We start from the raw sequence: 22,657 nt of genomic DNA, 5'->3' as shown, positions 1-22,657 counted from the left end.
CGGAAAAAGGGTTGGGGGAGGGGGCCTGAGTAGGACTGGAACAAGGAGTGTACAACATATCCCACAAAAAGACAGGCAAAACTAAGACACAAGCGGGTACCCATAGCGACACCTTTTACTTGAAGGAAGTGAGTGGAGTTGAAAGAGAAGCTGTTCAATGTGAGAACAAGTTCAGCCAGGCGGAGGAGGGTGGCGGTGGATGGGGACTTGTTGACCCTCTGTTCAAGGAAGAAGCGGAGAGCCCTAAGACCATCCTGGTGGGGGACGGAGGTGTCGAGAGATTGGACATCCATAGTGAAGAGGAGGCGGTTGGGGCCAGGAAATTGGAAATTGTCAAAATGACTTAGGGCGTCAGAAGAGTCACGGATGTAGGTGGGAAGAGACTGGACCAGCAGAGAAAAGATAGAGTCAAGATAGGAAGAAATAAGCTCAGTGGGGCAGGAACAGGCTGAAACAATGGCTCTGCCGGGACAGTCCTGTTTGTGGATTTTGGGAAGGAGGTAGAAGCGGGCTGTCCGGGGTTACGGCACTATTACGTTGGAAGCTGTAGAGGGAAGATCTCCAGAGGAGATAATGTCAGTGACAGTCCTGTGGAGAGTAGTTTGATGTTCGGTGGTGGGGTCATGGTCCGGGGAGAGGTAGAAAGAAGTGTCTGAGAAGTGTCTATATAACAGGTTGTTGTGTGACATGAAGGCAGCTAAGATAGTTCGGGAGACATAGTGGTAATGTCACTGGACTAGTTATGCAGTGGCCCAGGCTAATGCTCTGGGGACATGAGTCCAAATCCCACCATAGCAGCTGGTGAAATTTAAATTCAATAAATTAATTAATAAAAATCTCTGGAATGAAAGCTATAATGGTGCCGTGAAGCTATCATTGATTGTCGTCAAACCCATCTGGTTCACTAATGCCCTTTCGGGAAGGAAATCTGCCGTCCTTACCTTGTCTGGCCTTGTGTGACTCCAGATCCACAGCAATGTGGTTGACTCTCAACTGCCCTTGCAAGCTATTCAGTTGTCAAGGGCAATTAGGGATGGGCAACAAATGCTGGCCCTGCCAGTGATGCCCACATCTGATGAAAGAATAAAAAAAAGTTCTCCTCTGATATGTTGAGGTATGTGTGGAGGGGACTTGAAATATAGGTCCCAGGGTGCTGACCAAGTGCCCCAGATGTCAATAAAATGTCTCAGGTATCATAATTGTACCTGCTGGCTCTAACTCATGCAGCATGCTTGGAAGTCAACCTCATCACTTTGTATGGTGCAATTTAAGTGGTAGCAGCAACCAAGAACAATGAAGGAAAGGATGGTCAGGATTAAAACCCAAAAAACTGTAAACGGCCCAACAAAATCAACAACACTTAAAACACAAAACAAAACAACTAACACATTCTGGCAACTTCGCTTTAAAATAGCCTACTTCAGCATTCAGGTCCCAAGGTTCCCACATGCTCACTTCATTTGCTCAAAGTGCATCATGTGGGTGATCCCCAGCTTAAAGTCACGAGATTTGGTGCTGAATTATTTTTAGTTCTATTTAAATGAAGCAAATCTACACTTTTCCCACCAGGTCAGCAAAGTTGTTAACTCAGTTTTAGGTCTTGCCAAAGAGAAACTTGCATTTATATAGTGCCTTTCCTGACCACAGGACATCTCAAAGCACTTTACAGCCAATTAAATACTTTGGAAGTGTAGTTAGTCACTGTTGTAGGAAACACAGCAGCTAATCTGCTCCCACAAACGTTAATGTGAAAATGAGCAATAGTCCATTTTTGTGATTTTGATTGAAGGATAAATATTGGTTAGCACACCAGGGATAACCCCCCCTGTTCTTCTTCAAAATAGTGCCAGGGGATCTTTTATGTCCACCCAAGAGGACAGACAGAGCTTTAGTATAATATATCATTCCAACAGACAGCACCTCCAACAGTGTAGCACTCAAAGAGAGTCACAGTTTATTTTTCTGTTTAAGTCCTGGATTGGGACTTGAACCCACAACCTTTTAATTCAGGGACAAGAGTGCTATTAACAGAGCCACAGCTGACATTTGCTTTAAGCAAAGCGCAGTGTCCTTATTGAGGCCCCAAGAAACGAGCCCTCTAGCTTGAAGGGTGCTCCAAATCTGTTGCCTTGCTTTCTTTGTGTTGTGCCCTGAATATCCTCCCCTCAATGAAAGATGAGACAAGTGGTTTTACCCTCATCCGTTCTATCTGCCAACCTTTGTAACATCTGTGTTACCTCTTCAGGGTAGCATAGGAAAGGACAGTTTTGTGGTGCTTGATATGTGTAGAGTGCACAGCATTTCTCTGTCTAGAATTTTCTCATTTCTAAGGGATTGTTTAAGAATTTGAACTTGTTAGTCATGCAATGTGCCATTTGAGGTACCTACTGCTTTGCTGCAGCAGCACCTCTAGACATTCCTATTCTAACATTGTGCTTTTCAGGGATCAACAAATAGTTAATGTTAAAAATGTGCATATTTTAAAATGATTAAATGTAACCAAGAGCAGATGCACTATTTACATCAAATTTGAGCACTGCTGGGGCAATGTTTTTTTATAGATCATGACCATAAAATCTATGAAATTTTACAGTGCTGCAGGGTTTGAATTCAGATTGTACAACTCCATGGAATTGCTGTATAGACAGGTGGCTTGAATTCAGACCATACGGCATGAAGTCAAGGCTTCAATGTAGAAACAAGGGGTGTCATGGGGCGGAAATTCTTCTCCGTGGTTCCATCTGTTATCAAGTGGGATTGTGGTGGAGAATGAGGGAAGAGCCAGGCAGTGAGGCCCACCATTGCTCCATCGTCCCAACCAAGATTACCCTCACCCACCTCTTTTCCCTTTGCTAACACTGCCTCTGGCCTTTCCTTCCTCGCTGCACACCACTGGGATTTTCCACCCCCGCACTGACATATAGCCACAAGAAACTGAATTGACGCTGTCCAAATTTATTCTATATACAGTCCAAACAGCCAACATAATCAAAAACATGAATGTTTAGGGTAGAGATTGGGTTCATGGGAGCTACATGGCATCTCTGCTCATCCGAAATCAACAGGCATTGACCTTCAGCAGTTTAATTGCTTCAGTCTCAGGTGGCTGGTGGTAAAAAGCAACGCATGATTATTCAAGGCAGGAAGCAGGTCACCTTGCATGCCCTTGAATATCTCAGCAGCCACTTCTCTTAAAGATATGAATCATACAATCACTAGGATTGGCATTTTAATTGATACTGCAACAGTGAGTGCTCAGTACCTGAATAATAACAGGCCATACACTGATCAGTCAAACAGCTTGAGTCATGTGCTTCAGTGTTCCTGATAATATTTCCAAATCTAATGGAGGATTATCTCCACCTTGCCACTATGTATTCCAAGCCCCCAACAACAACAACAACTCTTTGCATTTATATAGTGCCTTTAACATAGTAAAAAAATCCCAAGGTGCTTCACAAAAGCATAATCAGACCAAAATTGGCAAAAAGGAGACATTAGGACAGGGGACCAAACGCTTGATCAAAAAGATAGATTTTAAACAGCATCTGAAAGGAGTAGGGAGGAAAAGAGGTTTGGGGAGGGAATTCCAGAGCTTAGGGCCTGGATGGCTGAAGGCTTGGCTGCCAGTGGTGGAGCACTGGAAGTAGGGAAGCACAAGAGGCCAAAGTTGAAGGACCGCAGAGTTCTCAGAGGGTTGTAGGGCTGGAGTCGGGGGAGGGGGGTGGGGGAGAGGCCTTGAAGGGATTTGAACTTAAGGAAGAGAAGTTTAAAATTGAGGCATTGGTAAAGGTTAGCAAGCATAGACTGATGTGTGATCGGGACTTGGTGCAAGTAAGGACAGAGGCAGCAAAGTTTTGAATGAGCTCATACGTAAGGAGGATGGAAGACTGGATGCCAGCCAGGAGCACATTGGAAGAGTCAAGTCGGGAGATAATAAAAGCATCAGTTAGAATTTGTGGCAATTAATGGGATCTGTAAAACATACAGTGCATGAGACTACCGCACATTGCAGAGTGCCAGCAACTATTAATAGAGCTCGTGTGAAATCCTGTGAATGTGGAAGACACTCTCAATGGGTTGAGCAGTCAAGACATCCATGCACCAGTAGGTGGCATTCTGTTGCCATGGCACCTCTCAGACTTTCTGTGCTGGATCATAAAACAACAATAATTTTTTTTTCAAAATCTTAATTTTTCTCAATTCCATTTTTATAATTGTACTTTTTAAAAAATAAATAACAGCACACGAAGTCACTGACCACCATGTAGATTGCTTTTACCCAAGCCTCTCCCTCACATTGTATCTGGAAGTGTAGAAAAGCTGAGTACTTTCATCATACCTTCTTGTCCTGATCACTCAGGTTTGAAGCGACGACTTGCAATGCGGAGCAAGATACATATGCATTGCACCGAACTGCTCAGCCAAGTGATACAAGCAGCCATTGATAAATGAAGAACCTGAAAAGAACCAAAACTGAAATATTAGTATCTAAGTTGCATTCAGCTGCAGGTGTGCTGTAATTGGCAACATATATCAACTCTTTGTTATTTGCAGCAGTGTTGAGGAATGATAGCTTCATGGGGTGAAATTATTTTCTATTTTGCATTGTGTGTCTCCGTGGACTACTACTGGGTGAAGAATGGCACAGAATGCATGAGATCCTCGCTCAGGCAGCCAGTGGCGTGCTTCAACTCATCCCTTACTTTATTTCCTGCAGCATCACTTCCAGTGGCAAAAATACTAATTTCTCTGACGAGCTGACAACTTGCATTTAAAATACATATCAAATTTCTGAATGTGCAAATGTAAACACGCTCCCATGGCGGCTGCCAGGCTGTTTCAACTGTATTGACCTTTTGCTTCTGCATTCTTGGAATAGTGTGAGAGACGTCAGACCTATTTGGTCTATTATGGGGAATTGCCCCACAAGGAAGCAATTGGTGATTTAATTCAGGGTGTCGTGGAGAAAATTTATCAGGACATTGACTGAGTAAGTGGGCACAATGTTTTGCTCCACCTAGACAGTTTTCCACTGGGCAGTGGTGGCAGTGGGGTGGGGAAGCGGAACAAACATCCAGCAACTGCCTCAATTTCTCAAAGGTTAGGAATAGCACAGGCTAGATGCAGAGCAAGTCTCCTCCTATTCTGTCTCAACAATGCAGCTTCACCTCATCAACCCAATTTCACGGGATTTCCCATTACCATGCTAATATATTACTGTTTCATCCATCCTTGTGGCTTGTCAGAACAAGAATGCCAGGTTTCCTGAATTTTAGGCAGATCGATCAATAGGAATTTCATTGCGATTACTCCAAGATTATCTCACAAGGGAAGAAGTCCTTCCAGAGAGCTGAGAGAGGAGACTTTCTCCCCACTAGTCTGTGGCCGAGAGGTGTGAGATTAGACCCCACTGTGGTACAGCATTTCTGTATTCAAAAACTTCACTTTAACTCATAAGTTAATCAACAATAAATGGCAGAGCAAACACGAACATTTTAAACCCCAAATTTGGATTGTCAGCTGGAAATTAAATGCAAGATAAAAATGTTTAACTAAAATAAATGTAAAAATGTCTCCACCTAAGCTGTGTGCAAATGGCTGTATAAAATGGAGTAGCAGAGTGTAAACTGGAACAGGGGGCCAGAGAGCAAATTAAAGCCTTAGCCTTTCATTTTAGATTTAATCTGCCATCTGTTTTTTTTCCAGTATCATCTGCTGTCAATATGTCACTTGCATTCTCTACATATTCATTAGGCTTCATCCCAGAAGTGAAAATAGCAATTTTAGTGAAGTTGGCTTTTTTCTTCTGGGTTAAGAGGGAAGAACAGGCAGGGTTTGCCCTCCTGATTGGTATACAGTGAGCATCTACTGGAAAGTGATGTTGGGTGGATGACAGGTAAGCAGTGATCACTAACCAGCAGCATGCCAGCATGTGCTATTTTGTTAACTATTTATTAACTTTGCAGTATTGTTTTAATGCAGATGATTTACTGGGATAGAAAGAAAGAGAGTTTGTGTTTCATCTATTAATATCAATTAGGTTCAAAACCAATAAAGGTGAGGTGAGAGTGATTGCCCTTGATATCAAGGCAACATTTGACCGAATGTGGCATCAAGGAGCCCTAGTAAAATTGAACTCAATGAGAATCAGGGGGAAAACTCTCCGCTGGTTGGTGTCATACGTATTGCAAAGGAAGATGGTTGTGGTTGTTGGAGGCCAATCAGCTCAGCCACAGGACATTGCTGCAGGAGTTCCTTAGGGTAGTGTACTAGGCCCAACCTTCTTGGCTGCTTCATCAATGCCCTTCCCGCCATCATAAGGGCAGAAGTGGGATGTTTGCTAATGGTTGTATGATGTTCAGTACCATACACAACTCCTCAGATACTGAAGCAGTCTGTGTCCGTATGCAGAAAGATCTGGACAACATTCAAGCTTGGGCTGATGAGTGGCAATAACCATCTCCAACAAAAGAGAATCTAACCAACTCCCCATGACATTCAATGGCATTACCATCACTGAATCCCCCACTATCAACATCCTGGGGGTTACCATTGACCAGAAACTGAACAGGACCAGCCACATAAATACAGTGGCTACAAGAGCAGGGGTCAGAAGCTGGGAATCCTGAGGCGAGTAACCCACTTCCTGACTCCCCAAAGCCCGTCCACCATCTACAAGGCACAAGTCAGGAGTATGATGGAATACTCTCCACTTGTCTGAATGAGTGCAGCCCCAACAATACTCAGGAAGCTCGACGCCATCCAGGACAAAGCAGTCTGCTTGATCAGCACCCCATCCACCACCTTCAACATTCACTCCCTCCATAACTGACACACATTGGCAGCAGTGTGTACCACATACACGATGCACTGCAGCAACTCACCACACCTCCTTCAGCAGCACCTTCCAAACCCACGACCTCTTCCGCCTAGAGGGACAAGGGCAGCAAATGCTTTGGAACACCAAGTCACACACCGTCCTGACTTTGAAATATATCACCATTCCTTCACTGTCGCTGGATTAAAATCCTAGCACTCCCTCCCAAACAGCACTATGGGTGTACCCAAATCAGAAGGACTGCAGGGGTTCAAGAAGGCAGCTCAGCATCACCTTCTCAAGGGCAATTAGGAATGGGCAAAAAAGGTTAGCCTAGCTAGCGGCGCCCACATCCCATGAAACGAATAAAAAATTGACTAAATCAAAAATGGTATCAGCACTATACTAGACTCATATATGAAGTCTGAAATTATGGAAAGCTTCCAACAGGGATTAAGGTGGGCAAGGAATGTCAGAGATACTGCTCTAGTGCCTATTTCATTGGATAATTATGGCACCGGTTCTTCATTTTCTCACAGGATTTCTAAAATTGGCCTTTTTCATTGGTTGTTGGCTCTCATGAGATTTAGATTTAGATTTTTAGATTTAGAAATACAGCACTGAAACTCATAAAATTATGAAAGGAATATTTTTGCTCGGCTCTACAGACTTCCCACCACACACTGATGGAACTGTCTATTTCCTACTGATGTTCTTGCTAAGCTTTGTTGTCCTGATTGCTGCTCTGCTCACCTCGCATTGCTGCCTTACCACCACGGCCACCTAACCACTGGTCCCTCACTCTCTCACCTTCCCATCTCTCCCTCTCCTTCGCATTCCTCCCATACCTTCCCGTCTCTCCCTCTCCTTCGCATTCCTCCCATACCTTCCCATCTTTCCCTCTCCTTCGCATTCCTCCCATACCTTCCCATCTCTCCCTCTCCTTCGCATTCCTCCCATACCTTCCCATCTCTCCCTCTCCTTCGCATTTCTCCCATACCTTCCCGTCTCTCCCTCTCCTTCGCATTCCTCCCATACCTTCCCATCTCTCCCTCTCCTCCACATTCCTCCCATACCTTCCCATCTCTCCCTCTCCTTCGCATTCCTCCCATACCTTCCCATCACTCCCTCACCTTCGCATTCCTCCCATACCTTCCCATCATTACCTCACCTTCCCATCACTCCCTCACCTTCCTATCCTTCCCTCATTGTTCTCATCACCGCCCCTCTCTTTCCCATCCTTCCCTCATCCTCCCATTCCCTTCCTCACCTTCCGAATATTCCCTCACCTTTCCATCACTTCCTCACCTTCCCATCACTTCCTCACCTTCCCATTACTCCCTCACCTTCCCATCACTCCCTCACCCTACCATCACTCCCTCACCTTCCCAATACTCCCTCACCTTCCCATTATTCCCTCACCTTCCCATCTCTCCCTCACCTTCCCATTATCCCTCACCTTCCCATCTCTCCCTCATCTGTTCACTGTTCCCTCACCTTCCCATTCCTCCTTCACCTTTCCATCACTTCCTCACCTTCCCATCACTTCCTCACCTTCCCATTACTCCCTCACCTTCCCATCGCCTCAGCCTCCCATTCCTCCCTCAACTTCCCATCACCCCCTGACCTTTCCAATACTCCTTCACCTTCCCAATACACCCTCACCTTCCCATCGCTTCCTCACCTTCCCATCGCTCCCTCACCTTCCCATCGTTCCCTCACCTTCCCAATACTCCCTCACCTTCCCATTATCCCTCACCTGCCCATCACTCCCTTACCTTTTCATCGCCCCCTCTCACCTTCCCATCCCTCCCTCACCTTCCCATCACTCCCTTACCTTCCCATCACTCCCTCACCTTCCCATCACTCCCACACCTTCCCATCACTCCCTCACCTTCCATCACCTTACCTTCCCATCACTCCCTCACCTTCCCAATACTCCCTCACCTTCCCATTATCCCTCACCTTCCCATCTCTCCCTCACCTGCCCATCACTCCCTTACCTTCTCATCACCCCCTCTCACCTTCTCATCCCTCCCTCATCTTCCCATCACTCCCTTACCTTCCCATCACTCCCTCACCTACCCATCGCTCCCTCACCGCATTGCTCCCTCACCTTCCTATCGCCTCACCTTCCCATCACTCCCTCACCTTCCCATCACTCCCTCACCTTCCCATCACTCCCTCACCTTCCCATCGCTCCCTCACCTTCCCATCACTCCCTCACCTTCCCATCACTCCCTCACCTTCCCATCGCTCCCTCACCTTCCCATCGCTCCCTCACCTTCCCATCGCACCCTCACCTTCCCATTGCTCCCTCAACTTCCCATCACTCCCTCACCTTCCCTCACTCCCTCACCTTCCCATCGCTCCCTCACCTTCCCATCGCTCCCTCACCTTCCCATCACTCCCTTACCGTCCCATCGCCTCACCTTCCCATTGCTCTTGCACCTTTTCATTGTTCCCTCTCTAATATCGCTACTAAGCTCTTATTAATCCTTTAGGATTCAGCTTACTATGAAGTGTGAGCCCAGAGGCCACTGCTCACTCAGATTCATTCATATCAGTAGAGAGGGTGAATCCTAGTTACTCAGACACATTCGCCTCAGGAGTCATCAGTTCTGAGTCCCAAGCTGTATCTTTCTGTTTGAATTTTCCAACCAGTCTTGAGATATGTTACCTGGATTTGTAGTTAGCCAAATAGCTGGAAAGCAGTCAGACATTCATGAGCATATTTGCTTTTCCTTCTCATTGTCCCCTATTGCCTGATTACGGAGCAGGAACAACAAGAATGCGATTCGAGTTCATTATTTGATTCTTACAAAAATATTCAAATAATCCATATGAATGATGAGGAAAACAGGACAGTTATAAAAGGCAAAGTGAGTAAACTAACAAGTCTTCTACTGCCAGTTCTAGTGAGGCCCTTATCTTTACTTCTATACTCAAATCCTCTTGTAATAAAGGCCAGCACACCATTTGCCTTCTTAATTGCTTGCTGTACCTGCATGTTAGCTTTCAGTGACTCATGAACAAGGACACCCAAGTCCCTTTGAAATTTAATATTTCCAAGCCTCTCACCATTTAAGAATTTCTGTTTTACCCAGAAAAGTGGATAACCTCATATTTCTCCACATTGTATTCCATCTGCCAAATTTTTGCCCACACGCCTAGCCTCTCCAAATCCCCTTGAAGCATCTTTGCATCCTCCTCACAATTCATACTAACATCTAGTTTTGTGTCATCTGAAAACTTGGGAATATTGCATTTAATCCCCACATCCAAATCATTGATATAGATTGTGAATAGCTGGGATCCAAGCACTGATCCTTGCGGTACCCCACTAGTCACAGCCTGCCAATCCGAAATGACCCATTTATTCCTAATCTCTGCTTTCTGACCATTAACTAATGCTCAATCCGTGCCAGTATATTCCCCCCAATCGCATGTACTCTAATTTTGTTTACTAACCTCTTGTTTGAGACCTTATCAAAAGCTTTCTGAAAATCTAAATATACCACATATGAACATACAAATGTTTTCTTTATTCTTTCATGGAATGTGGGCGTCGCTGGCAAGGCCAGCATTTGTTGACCATCCCTAATTGCCCTTTACAACTGAGTGACTTGCTTGGCCATGTCAGAGGGCAGTTAAGGGTCAACCACATTGCTGGAGGGTCTGAAGTCACATGTAGGTCTGACCAGGTAAGGACGGCGGATTTCCTTCCCTAAAGGACATTAGGAGCAGAAGTAGGCTCCTTGAGCCTGCTCCGCCATTCAACAAGATCATGGCTGATCTGATTGTAAACTCAACTCCACATTCCTGCCTATCCCCGATAACCTTTCACCCCCTTGCTTATCAAGAATCTATCTACCTCTGCCTTAAAAATATTTAAAGGCTCTGCTGCCACTGCCTTTTGAGGAAGAGAATTCCAAAGATCTCATGACCCTCTGAGAGAAAAAATTTCTCCTCATCTCTGTCTTACCGGCTCGTCCTTATCTATTCTGCTAGTTACAGCCTCAAAAACTCCAACAGGTTTGTTAAACATGATTTCCCTTTCATAAATTCATATCGACTCCACCCAATCCTGCCATTATTTTCTAAGTGTCCTGTTATCACATACTTTATTATAGATTCTAGTATTTTCCCTCCGACTGATGTTAGACTTACAGGTCTGCAGTTCCCTGTTTTCTTTCTCCCTCCTTTCTTAAATTTTGAGGTTACATTTGCCACCCTCCAATCTGCAGAAACCATTCCAGAGTCTATAGAATTTTGAAAGATGTCCACCAATGCATCTACTATCTATATAGCCACCTCTTTCAACACTCTGGGATGTAGATCATCAGGTTCAGGGGATTTATCTACTTTAAGCACTATTAATTTTTCTAGTACTTTTTTTTACTAATATTAATACATTGCAGTTCCTCGTTACACTAGTCCCTTGATTCTCCATTATTTCTGGGAGGTTTTTAGTATTTTCCTCCGTGAAGACAGACACAAAGTATTTGTTTAGTTTCTCTGCCATTTCCTTATTTCCCATTATAAATTCTCCTGAGTGCTTGCAATGAACCCACATTTGTCTTTGCTAATCTTTTCTTCTTTTACATACCTATAGAAGCTTTTACAGTCCATTTTTATGTTTCTCACTAGTTTACTCTCTTATTTTCCCTTTCTTAATTTTTTTCTTGGTCCTCCTTTGCAGAATTCTGAAATACTCCCAATCCTCAGGCTTACCTTCTTTTGGCAACTTTCTACGACTCTTTGCTCTGATACAATCTGTGACTTCTTTTGTTATCCATAGTTGGAACACTTTCCTTGCTCGGTTTTTGTGCATTAAAGGAATTTTTTTTGTTGTAATCTATGTATTAGTTCTTTAAATGTTAGCCATTGCCTATCTACCATCATACCTTTTAGTGTAGTTTCCTAATCCACCACAGCCAATTTGCCCCCATACCTTCTCTTTCCCTTAACTATTTTCCTTTGAATTTTTTCCCCATTTTTGTCACTCTCAATCTCTTTCCCTGCTGTTTTCATATCTATAATTTGCTTTCACTTTTTTTTTCTCAATTTCCACTTTCCTGTCTTTCTCTGCTTTCTATATCCCCCTGTGTAAAGCACCGACCAAATTGATAATGATTAGCTACAGGAATGAAAAATTCTCACTTCAGCCCAATAATTGTTGGTATGCTCGCACCATATGAGAGTTTTCCATTCCAGGACGTTTACTATTGCATGGGAAAGATAGTGATGGGGTCACACATCAGTGCATTTCAGAGACATGAGTGACACATTAGGGCAGTTGCCAGTCACTGTTACTGATGGGCAGGGACAGCATAAAACATACTCCCTTCATATTTCACTGTAAAAAGAGATGGTGTGTGTGTATGATTTTGATGAGTTGACCTCTCTCTTCCAGTTTCACAGATGGTTATAGAAGAAGTAAATGCTCTGCACACACAACTGGAGATTGAGAAATCTTGTCGGGAGAATGCAGAAGTCTTAGCCACAAAGGTAAGAATGCTTCTTATAATCAGTGCTTATTAGGGGGACTGATAGCCTGATAGCACAGTGCGGACGATATTCATTCAGCTCCAATATGATCGGATCCCAGGGCTATTCAGATCTACCAGGCCCATTGGGATGAGTTGGACAGTGCTTCTGATCGACAGGAAGCAAGAGGTGGGCTGTGCCATATCTTTCAAATGAACTCGAATGCACACCATTAAGATGGTCAGTGTCTACTGTGCCCAACATCAGTCTTTTACAGTCAGGGTAATTGAAGTAAATTATATGCACTTAATTCGAATATTATCCGTTTTCTCTTCAAAAAGGAAGATGGTGCTATTGAAAAAGTCGTTGTTAACCATAACCAATTTAGGATTCACCAGAATGCCACCAAAATTGGCAGACAAGATTTGGACAGTCTCCGTGCACTGTATGCTGGACATGAGTAAAAACTGATCTCAGATTCTGCGTTAAATGCCATTTATTTATTAATCTCACATTCACGGTCTGGAGGGTCAGGGAGTGTAGGACGCTATCTTTTGTATGTGGTTGAAGTGCATGAATAGTATAATGCAAGATGAATTATTTCTTCTCATGCTGTTCCAGGCCTCAGAGTGCTTTATTTGGCACAAAGAACTTTCATACAATGATTGGTTAAATCTTTATTTTTTGTTGCAGCTCAGTCATGAAAACAAGAAGCTGAAGTACCTGAGCCTAACATCGCGGGTGTGTCTTGATGATTTACTTCCCAGTATTTCAGATTGTGGTGCTGCAGAAGAGGAGCCACAGGACACCAGCCCTGACCCCTGCATTCAGTATCAGCAGCAGGTCAAAGGTTAATATCGATGTTTGTACCTAGGAGGGACTCTGAGGCAGGAACATTCAATGGTTTACAACAATGAGCTCAGATCCACAACCTACAGGGCATAGCGTGCCCCAGTTACTGATGTTCATGCACTTCGATGTCAGGATCTCCAACATCATTACACCATTGCAATTCAACAGCCATCGTGTGGTGTGTGGCAAAGTAAGGAAAAAGATACACTTAACTGGATCACAATAGGAAACATTCAACTTAGCAGAGTAAGAACTGACACTAAGTATCAACCATGCTGTAATCAGATGTCAACTATCTTGTAACACAGAATAGCAAGGAAAATCAGGTTCCATCTACTAGTAATCTTATAGCAGACACATCACATGATGAGGTGTTAATGTTATAAATGAAAGCCTTATAATGAGGGCAAGGTGTGTAACATTGTTTTACATTTGAGAGCCTCAGAATGTCTCTCTTGCACAGTCCACTTCACAAATTAAGGTTCACAATACTCTCTGTTACAACACTGGCATCTACCCTGCAATGTGGAAAATTGCCCAGGTATGTCCTGAACACAAAAAGCAGGACAAGTCCAACCCGGCCAATTACCGCCCCATCAGCCTGCTCTCAATTATCAGTAAAGTGATGGAAGGTGTCATCAACAGTGCCATCAAGCGGCACTTGCTTAGCAATAACCTGCTCAGTGACGCTCAGTTTGGGTTCCGCCAGGGCCACTCAGCTCCTGACCTCATTACAGCCTTGGTTCAAACATGGGCAAAAGAGCTGAACTCAAGAGGTGAGGTGAGAGTGACTGACTTTGACATCAAGGCAGCATTTGACCGAGTATGGCATCAAGGAGCCCTAGCAAAACTAAGGTCAATGGGAATCAGGGGGAAAACCCTCCACTGGTTGGAGTTATACCTAGCGCAAAGAAAGATGGTTGTGGTTGTTGGAGGTCAATCATCTGAGCTCCAGGACATCACACCAGGAGTTCCTCAGGGTAGTGTCCTAGGCCCAACCATCTTCAGCTGCTTCATCAATGACCTTCCTTCAATCATAAGATCAGAAGTGGGGATGTTCGCTGATGAGTGCACAATGTTCAGCACCATTCATGACTCCTCAGATAGTGAAGCAGTCCGTGTAGAAATGCAGCAAGACCTGGACAATATCCAGCCTTGGCTGACAAGTGGCAAGTAACATTTGCGCCACACAAGGAACATCTCCAACAAGAGAGAATCTAACCATCTCCCCTTGACATTCAACGGCATTACCATCGCTGAATCCCCCACTATCAACATCCTAGGGGCTACCATTGACCAGAAACTGAACTGGAGTAGCCATATAAATACCGTGGCTACAAGAGCAGGTCAGATGCTAGGAATCCTGAGGCGTGTAACTCACCTCCTGACTCCCCAAAGCCTGTCCACCATCTACAAGGCACGAGTCAGGAGTGTGATGGAATACTCTCCACTTGCCTGGATGGGTGCTGCTCCAACAACACTCAAGAAGCTCGACACCATCCAGGCCAAAGCAGCCCGCTTGATTGGCACCCCATCTACAAACATTCACTCCCTCCACCACCGACGCACAGTGGCAGCAGTGTGTACCACCTACAAGATGCACTGCAGCAATGCACCAAGGCTCCTCAGACAGCACCTTCCAAACCCACGACCTCTACCAATTAGAAGGACAAGGGCAGCAAATGCATGGGAACACCACCACCCGCAAGTTCCCCTCCAAGTCACACACCATCCTGACTTGGAACTATATCGCCGTTCCTTCACTGTTGCTGGGTCAAAATCCTGGAACTCCCTTCCTAACAGCACTGTGGGTCTACCTACCCCAAATGGACTGCAGTGGTTCAAGAAGGCAGCTCACCACCACCTTCTCAAGGGCAATTAGGGATGGGCAATAAATGCTGGCATAGTCAGTGATGCCCACATCCCATGAATGAATAAAAAAAAAACACAGCACCAATGAAAAAAGCTAATGGTGGAGTTCTGCCAGGTCACTCTGATGGGTTAGTTGGGGTTCAGGAAGAACACCAAAGATCCTTGGTGCTTGTAGTAGAGTTTTCTTCCTGCCCCTCTTTTGGGCCTATGGTCTTTCTGGTTGCTGAATAAACATGGTGTCTGAAAGGGTCTCGTGGTGAGCTTGTGGTGGGTGGGTGACTTTTGGGTGAAAGGCAAGTTTGCTTGTTTCTACAGCTTGATTCCTGTGTGTCCACAGATCTGCAGGAGACAGTAACACAGCTGTTGGAGGAGAAGAAACAGCTTGCCGGTCAAGTACAGGAACTACAGAGCAACATTGAGGAACTAACCACCAGAGTAAGTGTCTGTTCTGTTGACTTGACAGAGTAAGTGAAAGGGACCCTAGTGCCCTGCAATTCTACAACCATGAAAATCATGGTGAAATTTCTCCCCATTGCAGAATTAGTCTCAGCAGGAGGTAATCACACCCAGGCTTTTGCAAAACTAGCCCGTGAAAGAGTTGAGGTTAGTAGGGTTGTATAATTGAATGGCTTGAAGTCTGAAAACTATGAATTGCATGGGTATTAATGAGTTGCAAATTGACCTCTGAGCTGCCAATGCTCTGCTCAGCTCCATGTTCTACATGTTTAGAGTACCGATGATATATCTTGTAAGAATGCTGTGAACAGTGATCACTGTAAAGAATATCAATTAGATGAATCTATAATGCCTTCACTGTAACTCATTATCAAAGAACTGGTTGGAGATTTATTATCCATGCTCAATGTTTATTCGGTGCCTAAAATTTAGCTTGCCTGAACAGTCTTACTTTAGCCAATCTACAAAACAAACCAAACACCCCTTTTGAGATGCAGCACACTTTGAGCAAATGAGTTAACTTCATCTTCTTAAAGTCATCAAAGATGTCAGGCAGCAAAATCCTGGACTAACATTTCTTTCATAACACATTTATGATAATGTGATTAGCAGCAACTGAAAAATAAACATTAAAGAGTGCAGGAAACATTAGAACAGATGCTATTAACTAGCAGAATTAAAAATTCTAATGTCACAAAGACATTTTAAGTGTGTCACAATAGCCCAGCATCATAGAAACATAGAAAATAGGAGCAGGAGTAGGCAATGCAGCCCTTCAGGCCTGCTCCGCCATTCAAAAAAGATCATGGCTGATCGTCTAATTCAGTACGCTGTTCCCGCTTTTTCCCCATATCCCTTGATCCCTCTGGCGTTAAGAAATATATCTATCTCCTTCTTGAATATATTTAATGACTTGGCCTCCACTGCCTTCTGCGGAGAATTCCACAGGTTCACCACCCTCTGAGTGAAGAAATTTCTCCTCATCTCGGTTCTAAATGGCATACCCCATATCCTGAGACTGTGACCCCTGGTTCTGGACTCCCCAGCCATCGGGAACATCCTCCCTGCATCTAGCCTGTCTAGTCCTGTTAGAATTTTATAGCTTTCTATGAGATCCCCTCTCATTTTTCTAAACTCTAGTGATTATAGGCCTAGTCGACCCAATCTCTCCTCATACGTCATCCTGCCATCCCAGGAATCAGCCCAGTAAATCTTCTTTGCACTCCCTCCATGACAAGAACATCCTTCCTCAGATAAGGAGACAAAAACTGCACACGATACTCCAGGTTGAATCTCACCAAGGCCCTGTATAACTGCAGTAAGACATCCTTGCTCCTGTACTCAAATCCTCTTGCAATGAAGGCCAACATACCATTCGCCTTTCTAACTGCTTGCTGCACCTGAATGCTTGCTTTCAGCGACTGGTGTACAAGGACACTCAGATCTTGTTGCACCTACCCCTTTCCCAATCTATCACCATTCAGATAATAATCTGCCTTTCTGTTTTTACAACCAAAGTGGATAACCTCACATTTATCCACGCTATACTGCATCTGCCATGCATTTGCCCACTCACCCAATTTGACCAAATCATATTGGAGCCTCTTTACATCCTCCTCACAGCTCACATTCCACACACACCACCACCCACCCACCCCACCCCCCCAACACCCCACCAGCTTTGTGTCATCTGCAAACTTGGAAATGTTACATTTAGTTCCCTCACCCAAGTCATTAATATATATTTTGAACAGCTAGGGCCCAAGCACTGATCTCTGCGGGACCCCACTAGTCACTGCCTGCCACCCGGAAAAAGACTCGTTTATTCCTACTCTTTGCTTCCTGTCTGTCAACCAATTCTCAATCCATGCCAGTATATTACCCCCATGTGCTTTAATTTTGCACACTAACCTCTTATGTGGGACCTTATCAAAAGCCTTCTGAAAATCCAAATACACCATGTCCACTGGTTCTCCCTTATCTATTCTACTAGTTACATCCTCAAAAAATTCCAGTAGATTTGTTAAGCATGATTTCCCTTTTGTAAACCCATGCTGACTTTGTCCAATCCCGTTTATGCTTTCCAGGTGTTCTGCCATCACATCCTTTATAATAGACTCTAGCATTTTCCCCACTACTGATGTCAGGCTAATTGGTCTATAATTCCCTATTTTTCTGTCCCTCCTTTTTTAAATAGTGGGGTAACATTTTCCACCCTCCAATCTGTAGGAACTGCTTCATAGTCGATAGAATTTTGGAAGATGACCACCAATGCATCCACTATTTCTAGGGCCACTTCCTTTAGTACTCTGGGATGTAGATTATCAGGCCCTGGGGATTTGTCAGCCTTTAACTCCATTAATTTCCCTAGCACTATTTTGTTTTACTAATACTGATTTCCTTCAGTTCCTCCCTCTCATTAGACCCTTGTTTCCCTAACATTTCTGAGAGGTTATTTGTGTACTCCTTTGTGAAGACAGAACCAAAATATGTGTTTAATTGTTCTGCCATTTCTTTGTTTCCCCATTATAATTTCCCCCGTTTCTGAACGTAAGGGACCTACATTTGTCTTCACTAATCTTTTTCTCTTCACATATTTATAGAAGCTTTTACAGTTAGTTTTTATGTCCCTGCAAGTTTACTCTCATACTCTATTTCCCCCGCTTAATCAACCTCTTTGTCCTCCTTTGCTGAATTCTAAACTGCTCCCAATCTTCAGACTTGCTGCTTTTTCTGGCAATTTTATATGCCTCCTCTTTGGATCTAATACTATCCCTAATTTCTTTTGTAAGACACAGTTGAGCCACCTTTCTGGTTTTATTTTTGCGCCAGACAGGAATGAATAATTTAAAAGCAAAATACTGCGGATGCTGGAAATCTGAAACAAAAACAAGAAATGCTGGAATCACTCAGCAGGTCTGGCAGCATCTGTGGAAAGAGAAGCAGAGGAATGAATAATTGTTGTGTTCATGCACATGTTCTTTAAATATTATCCATTGCCGATCCACTGTCAACCCATTTAGTAAAGTTCCCCAATCTACCATAGCCAACTCGCGCCTCAAACCTTCATAGTTTCCTTTATTTAGATTCAGGACCCTAGTTTTGGATTTAACTGCTTCACTCTCCATCTTAATGAAGAATTCTATCATGTTATCGTCGCTCCTCCCCAAGGGACCCCGCACAACAAGATTGTTAATTAATCCTTTCTCATTGCACAATACCCAGTCTAGGATAGCCTGTTCTCTAGTTGGTTCCTCAACGTATTGGTCTAAAAAACCATCACGTACAGACTCCTGGAAATCCTCCTCCACAGTATTCTTGCTAATTTGGTTTGACCAATCTATATGTAGATTAAAGTCACCCATGATTACAGTTGTACTCTTATTGCATGCGTCTCTAATTTCCTGTTTAATGCCATCCCTTACATCTCACTACATCAGCTGGGTTCTATTTAATAAAAGAATGAAGTTACTCTCAAAGACCAAAATTGGAAGAAAGTCAGCAAGGTTAAATTATGGTTAGACTCCGCGGGGGTAACTTGCAACTTCAATGGGGTGGGAAATGTGAGGCAGTGAGTCGGCTGCCTGTTATACTCCTGCCCAGTTTCCCATTGCATTTAAGTCCATGGAAAAGCAAATCAGGCAAGTGGTATAATAGATGGACAATCCCAATTTTACACTTTTGCCACAGTTAATACTTAACTTCTCAGCTACACATGGGCATTAACATCTTTGAATAACAAGTCTACCAGCTATGTTTAAATCCCAATTGCCTAGCCTTTGACCGTCCATTCACCATGAAGCTACTGATTGGTACAACCACACCCTCACCTCCACCTTTGGTGCCCTAGTCCCCATTTTTCTCTCTCACCCTGGCTGTTCCCCTGATATGGCCTTCAACTCAGCTCCCTTAAATCCAAGGCTTGCAAACTTGAACGGATATGGTAGAAATCTGGAATAAAAACAGAAAGTGCTGGAAAATACTCAACAGGTCTGGCAGCACCTGTGGAGAGAGAAGCAAAGTTAAGGTCTGTAACTTTGCTTCTCTCTCCACAGATGCTGCCTGATCTGCTGAGTATTTTCCAGCACTTTTTGTTTTTATTTCAGATTTCCAGCATCTACAGTATTTTGCTTTTATATTATTATGGTGGAAATCTGATTTAGTCATTCATTGCCAGATCTGTCTGAAATCCATAAAACTATTAGATCCTGCTCTCATCTGCCTCTAAAGCTCCCCACCCCTACCCCACCCCCCCCCCCCCCACTCCCCTGCTCTGAACTCGCAGCATTCTCTCCTCTCTCCCCTCATGCCTGCTCCAAGCTTATCTTGTCCAAGAAACCCACCTCCTGCTTCCTCAATCCTATTCCCATTAAGCTGCTGACCTCATTCTCCATGTCAGCTGATATTGTTATCAGTTCCCTCTCTTCAGGTACTGTCCCCCTTTCCTCAAATCTGCCATCATCACCCCTCTCCTCAAAAAAGAACCCTTGACCCCACTGTCCTTGCAAACTACCGCCCCATCTCTGACCTCCCTTTCCTCTTAAGTCCTTAAACATGTTGTCACCTTCCCAATCCATGCCCATCTTTCCCAGAGCACCAAGTTTGTATCCCTCCAATCTGGTTTCCACCCCTTCCAAAGTATCAAAACAGCTCTTATGAAAGTCATAAAATGACACCCTATGTGACTGTGACAAAGGTAAACTTTCCCTCCTCATCATTCTCGAGCTGTCTGCTGTTTTTGACACGCGTTGATTACACCATCTCCTCCAATGCCTCTCCATTGTTGTCCAGCTGGGTGAGACTGCACTTAGCTGTTTCCAATATTATCTATCTAATTGTAGCCAAAGTATCACTTGCAATGGCTTCTGTTCCCATTCCCATACCATTACTTCTGGTGTTGCCCAAGGATCTATCCTTGGCCCCCTCCTATTTCTCATTCACATGCTGTCCCTCGGCGACATCATTGAAAGCACATTAGTTTTCACATGTACGCTGATGACACCCAGCTCTACCTCACACTCATCTATGCTTTCATTACCTCTAGACTTGACTATTCCAGTGCACTCCTGGTTGGTCTCCCACATTCTACTCTCCGAAAATGTGAGATCATCCAAAACTCTGCTGCCTGTGTCCTAACTCGCACAAAGTCCCATTCCCCAATCACCCCTGTTCTCACTAACCTACATTGGCTCCTAGTTCAGCAACACCTCAATTTTAAAATTGTTGGTTCTAAAATGTTAACTCTGCTTCTCTCTCCACAGATGCTACCAGACCTGCTGAGTATTTCCAGCACTTTTTTTTATTTAAAATTGTCATGCTTGTTTTCAAATCCCTCCATGGCCTCACCTTTCCCTATCTTTGTCATCTCCTCCAGCCCCACAACTCTCCGAGGTATTTCTGTTCCTCTAATTCTGACCTCTGGAGCATCCCCAATTTTTATTGCTCCACCATTGTTGTCCATGCCTTCAGCTGCCTGGGCTCTAAGTACTGAAATACCCTCCTTAATCTTCTCGACTTTTCTATCTTGCTTTTCTCCTTTAAGACATTCCTTAAAACCTGGGGCGGCACAGTGGCGCAGTGGTTAGCACTGCAGCCTCACAGCTCCAGGGACCCGGGTTCGATTCCGGGTACTGCCTGTGTGGAGTTTGCAAGTTCTCCCTGTGTCTGCGTGGGTTTTCTCCGGGTGCTCCGGTTTCCTCCCACAAGCCAAAAGACTTGCAGGTTGATAGGTAAATTGGCCATTATAAATTGTCACTAGTATAGGTAGGTGGTAGGGAAATATAGGGGCAGGTGGGGATGTTTGGTAGGAATATGGGATTAGTGTAGGATTAGTATAAATGGGTGGTTGATGTTCGGCACAGACTCGGTGGGCCGAAGGGCCTGTTTCAGTGCTGTATCTCTAATCTAATCTAATCTAATCTACCTCTTTGACTTAGCTTTTGGCCATCTGACCTAATATCTCCTTATGTGGTTCAGTGCCATATTTTGCTTTGTAACATTCCTGTGAAGTGTGTTACAACCAGGTGAGAAAGATATCTAGGGGTCTTATACTGTCTTCACCTGCTCTTATTGTAACAGGGTTTATGTTTTTAAACACACTGTGTTTTGAGTTCCCTCTTGGTGAATCCTTGTTCACCACTTTCCAATTATAAGGCAAAGAAATGTGCATAAACGGGCTTTCTTAGGTTGAAAGAAGAAAAGTGAAATTTATTAAAACTTAAACTGAAACTCTAATTCAGTTAACGCCTATGGATACACGCCATGCCCCAAGCTAGCATGCATACGCAATATGCACATGCAAATAGAGACAGAAAAGAGCAGGAGAAAAATAAAATGGAGAGGTTTGAGGCAATATCAAAAGAGTTTCTTGTTTACGGTGCCCCGAGCTCACTTTAGTCCTTTTGTAAGTAGTCTTGCTTTTTGTTGGGACCCAGTATTCTTCTTAAACCTCGTTCACTGTAGGAGACTTTTCTCTCTTGGGGTTCATATGTCTTCAATGGTTTCCGAAGCTATGAGAACAAGAAAAGAGCAGACAGGAGAGAGGTCTTTTCAGTCCAGGAGCGAACAGCCTTCTGCGTTCAAAATTCTGTGGCCAGTTCAAATTCAAAAAACCAACAGCCAGTCAGTCATGTGACTAAACTGGTCTGATCACTTCTTCTGTGTATTGGGGAAGCAAGGACTGGGTCCCCTGTTCCAAAACTGTCTGCTAGCATGCAAATGTCTTTCCAGTCAGGGGCCTGGCAATTCCTTGTGATAGACCCTCTATTCTTTCCAGCCACAATTTTAAATTTTACGGTTCATGTGGTGAAATAATGTGTGCCTCAGTCTTGGCAGGTGGGGGGCTTGCTTGACAAGTGCCTTGGGATGTTTTATATCATTAAAGGGGTGATATAAATATAAGTTGTTGTTGTAAAGTCTAATTCCATGTACTGTTGATACATTTGTAGCTTTAACAACATTCGTCCTTAATCTCATACAACCCATCCTATCAAGTCAGTGTAGTGCAGTTAGATGTCTCCCTTCCCTCTGGTCATTTGTTGTCCCTCTGGGGTTGTCAGCATGATAAATCTCTGTCTCTGTCTGCCCTCTTCCAGGTAGAACTAATCTTATCTTCAGGTCTCAAGAACATAACTCTTCCATACAAATGATGCTCTTAAACAACTGCCA

At 44.0% G+C, this 22,657-nt stretch overlaps 1 protein-coding gene across 1 annotated transcript in view; it reads left to right on the top strand.

The window, feature by feature from the left end:
- The window catches only part of LOC137375563 (shootin-1-like), a 136,079-nt gene that overhangs the window by 68,087 nt on the left and 45,335 nt on the right, over positions 1 to 22,657 (top strand). Inside the window, exons 3-5 of the mRNA XM_068042914.1 lie at positions 12,237 to 12,331; positions 13,004 to 13,160; positions 15,372 to 15,469. Of these exons, the coding sequence (XP_067899015.1) occupies positions 12,237 to 12,331; positions 13,004 to 13,160; positions 15,372 to 15,469 (350 nt within the window). The remainder of the gene's footprint in view (positions 1 to 12,236; positions 12,332 to 13,003; positions 13,161 to 15,371; positions 15,470 to 22,657) is intronic.

The sequence above is a fragment of the Heterodontus francisci genome, chromosome 12 (genome assembly GCF_036365525.1).
Source record: "Heterodontus francisci isolate sHetFra1 chromosome 12, sHetFra1.hap1, whole genome shotgun sequence".
Lineage (NCBI taxonomy): Eukaryota > Metazoa > Chordata > Chondrichthyes > Heterodontiformes > Heterodontidae > Heterodontus > Heterodontus francisci.
The sequence above is the reverse complement of the archived record's forward strand: the minus strand, read 5'-3'. Positions and strand labels throughout refer to the sequence as shown.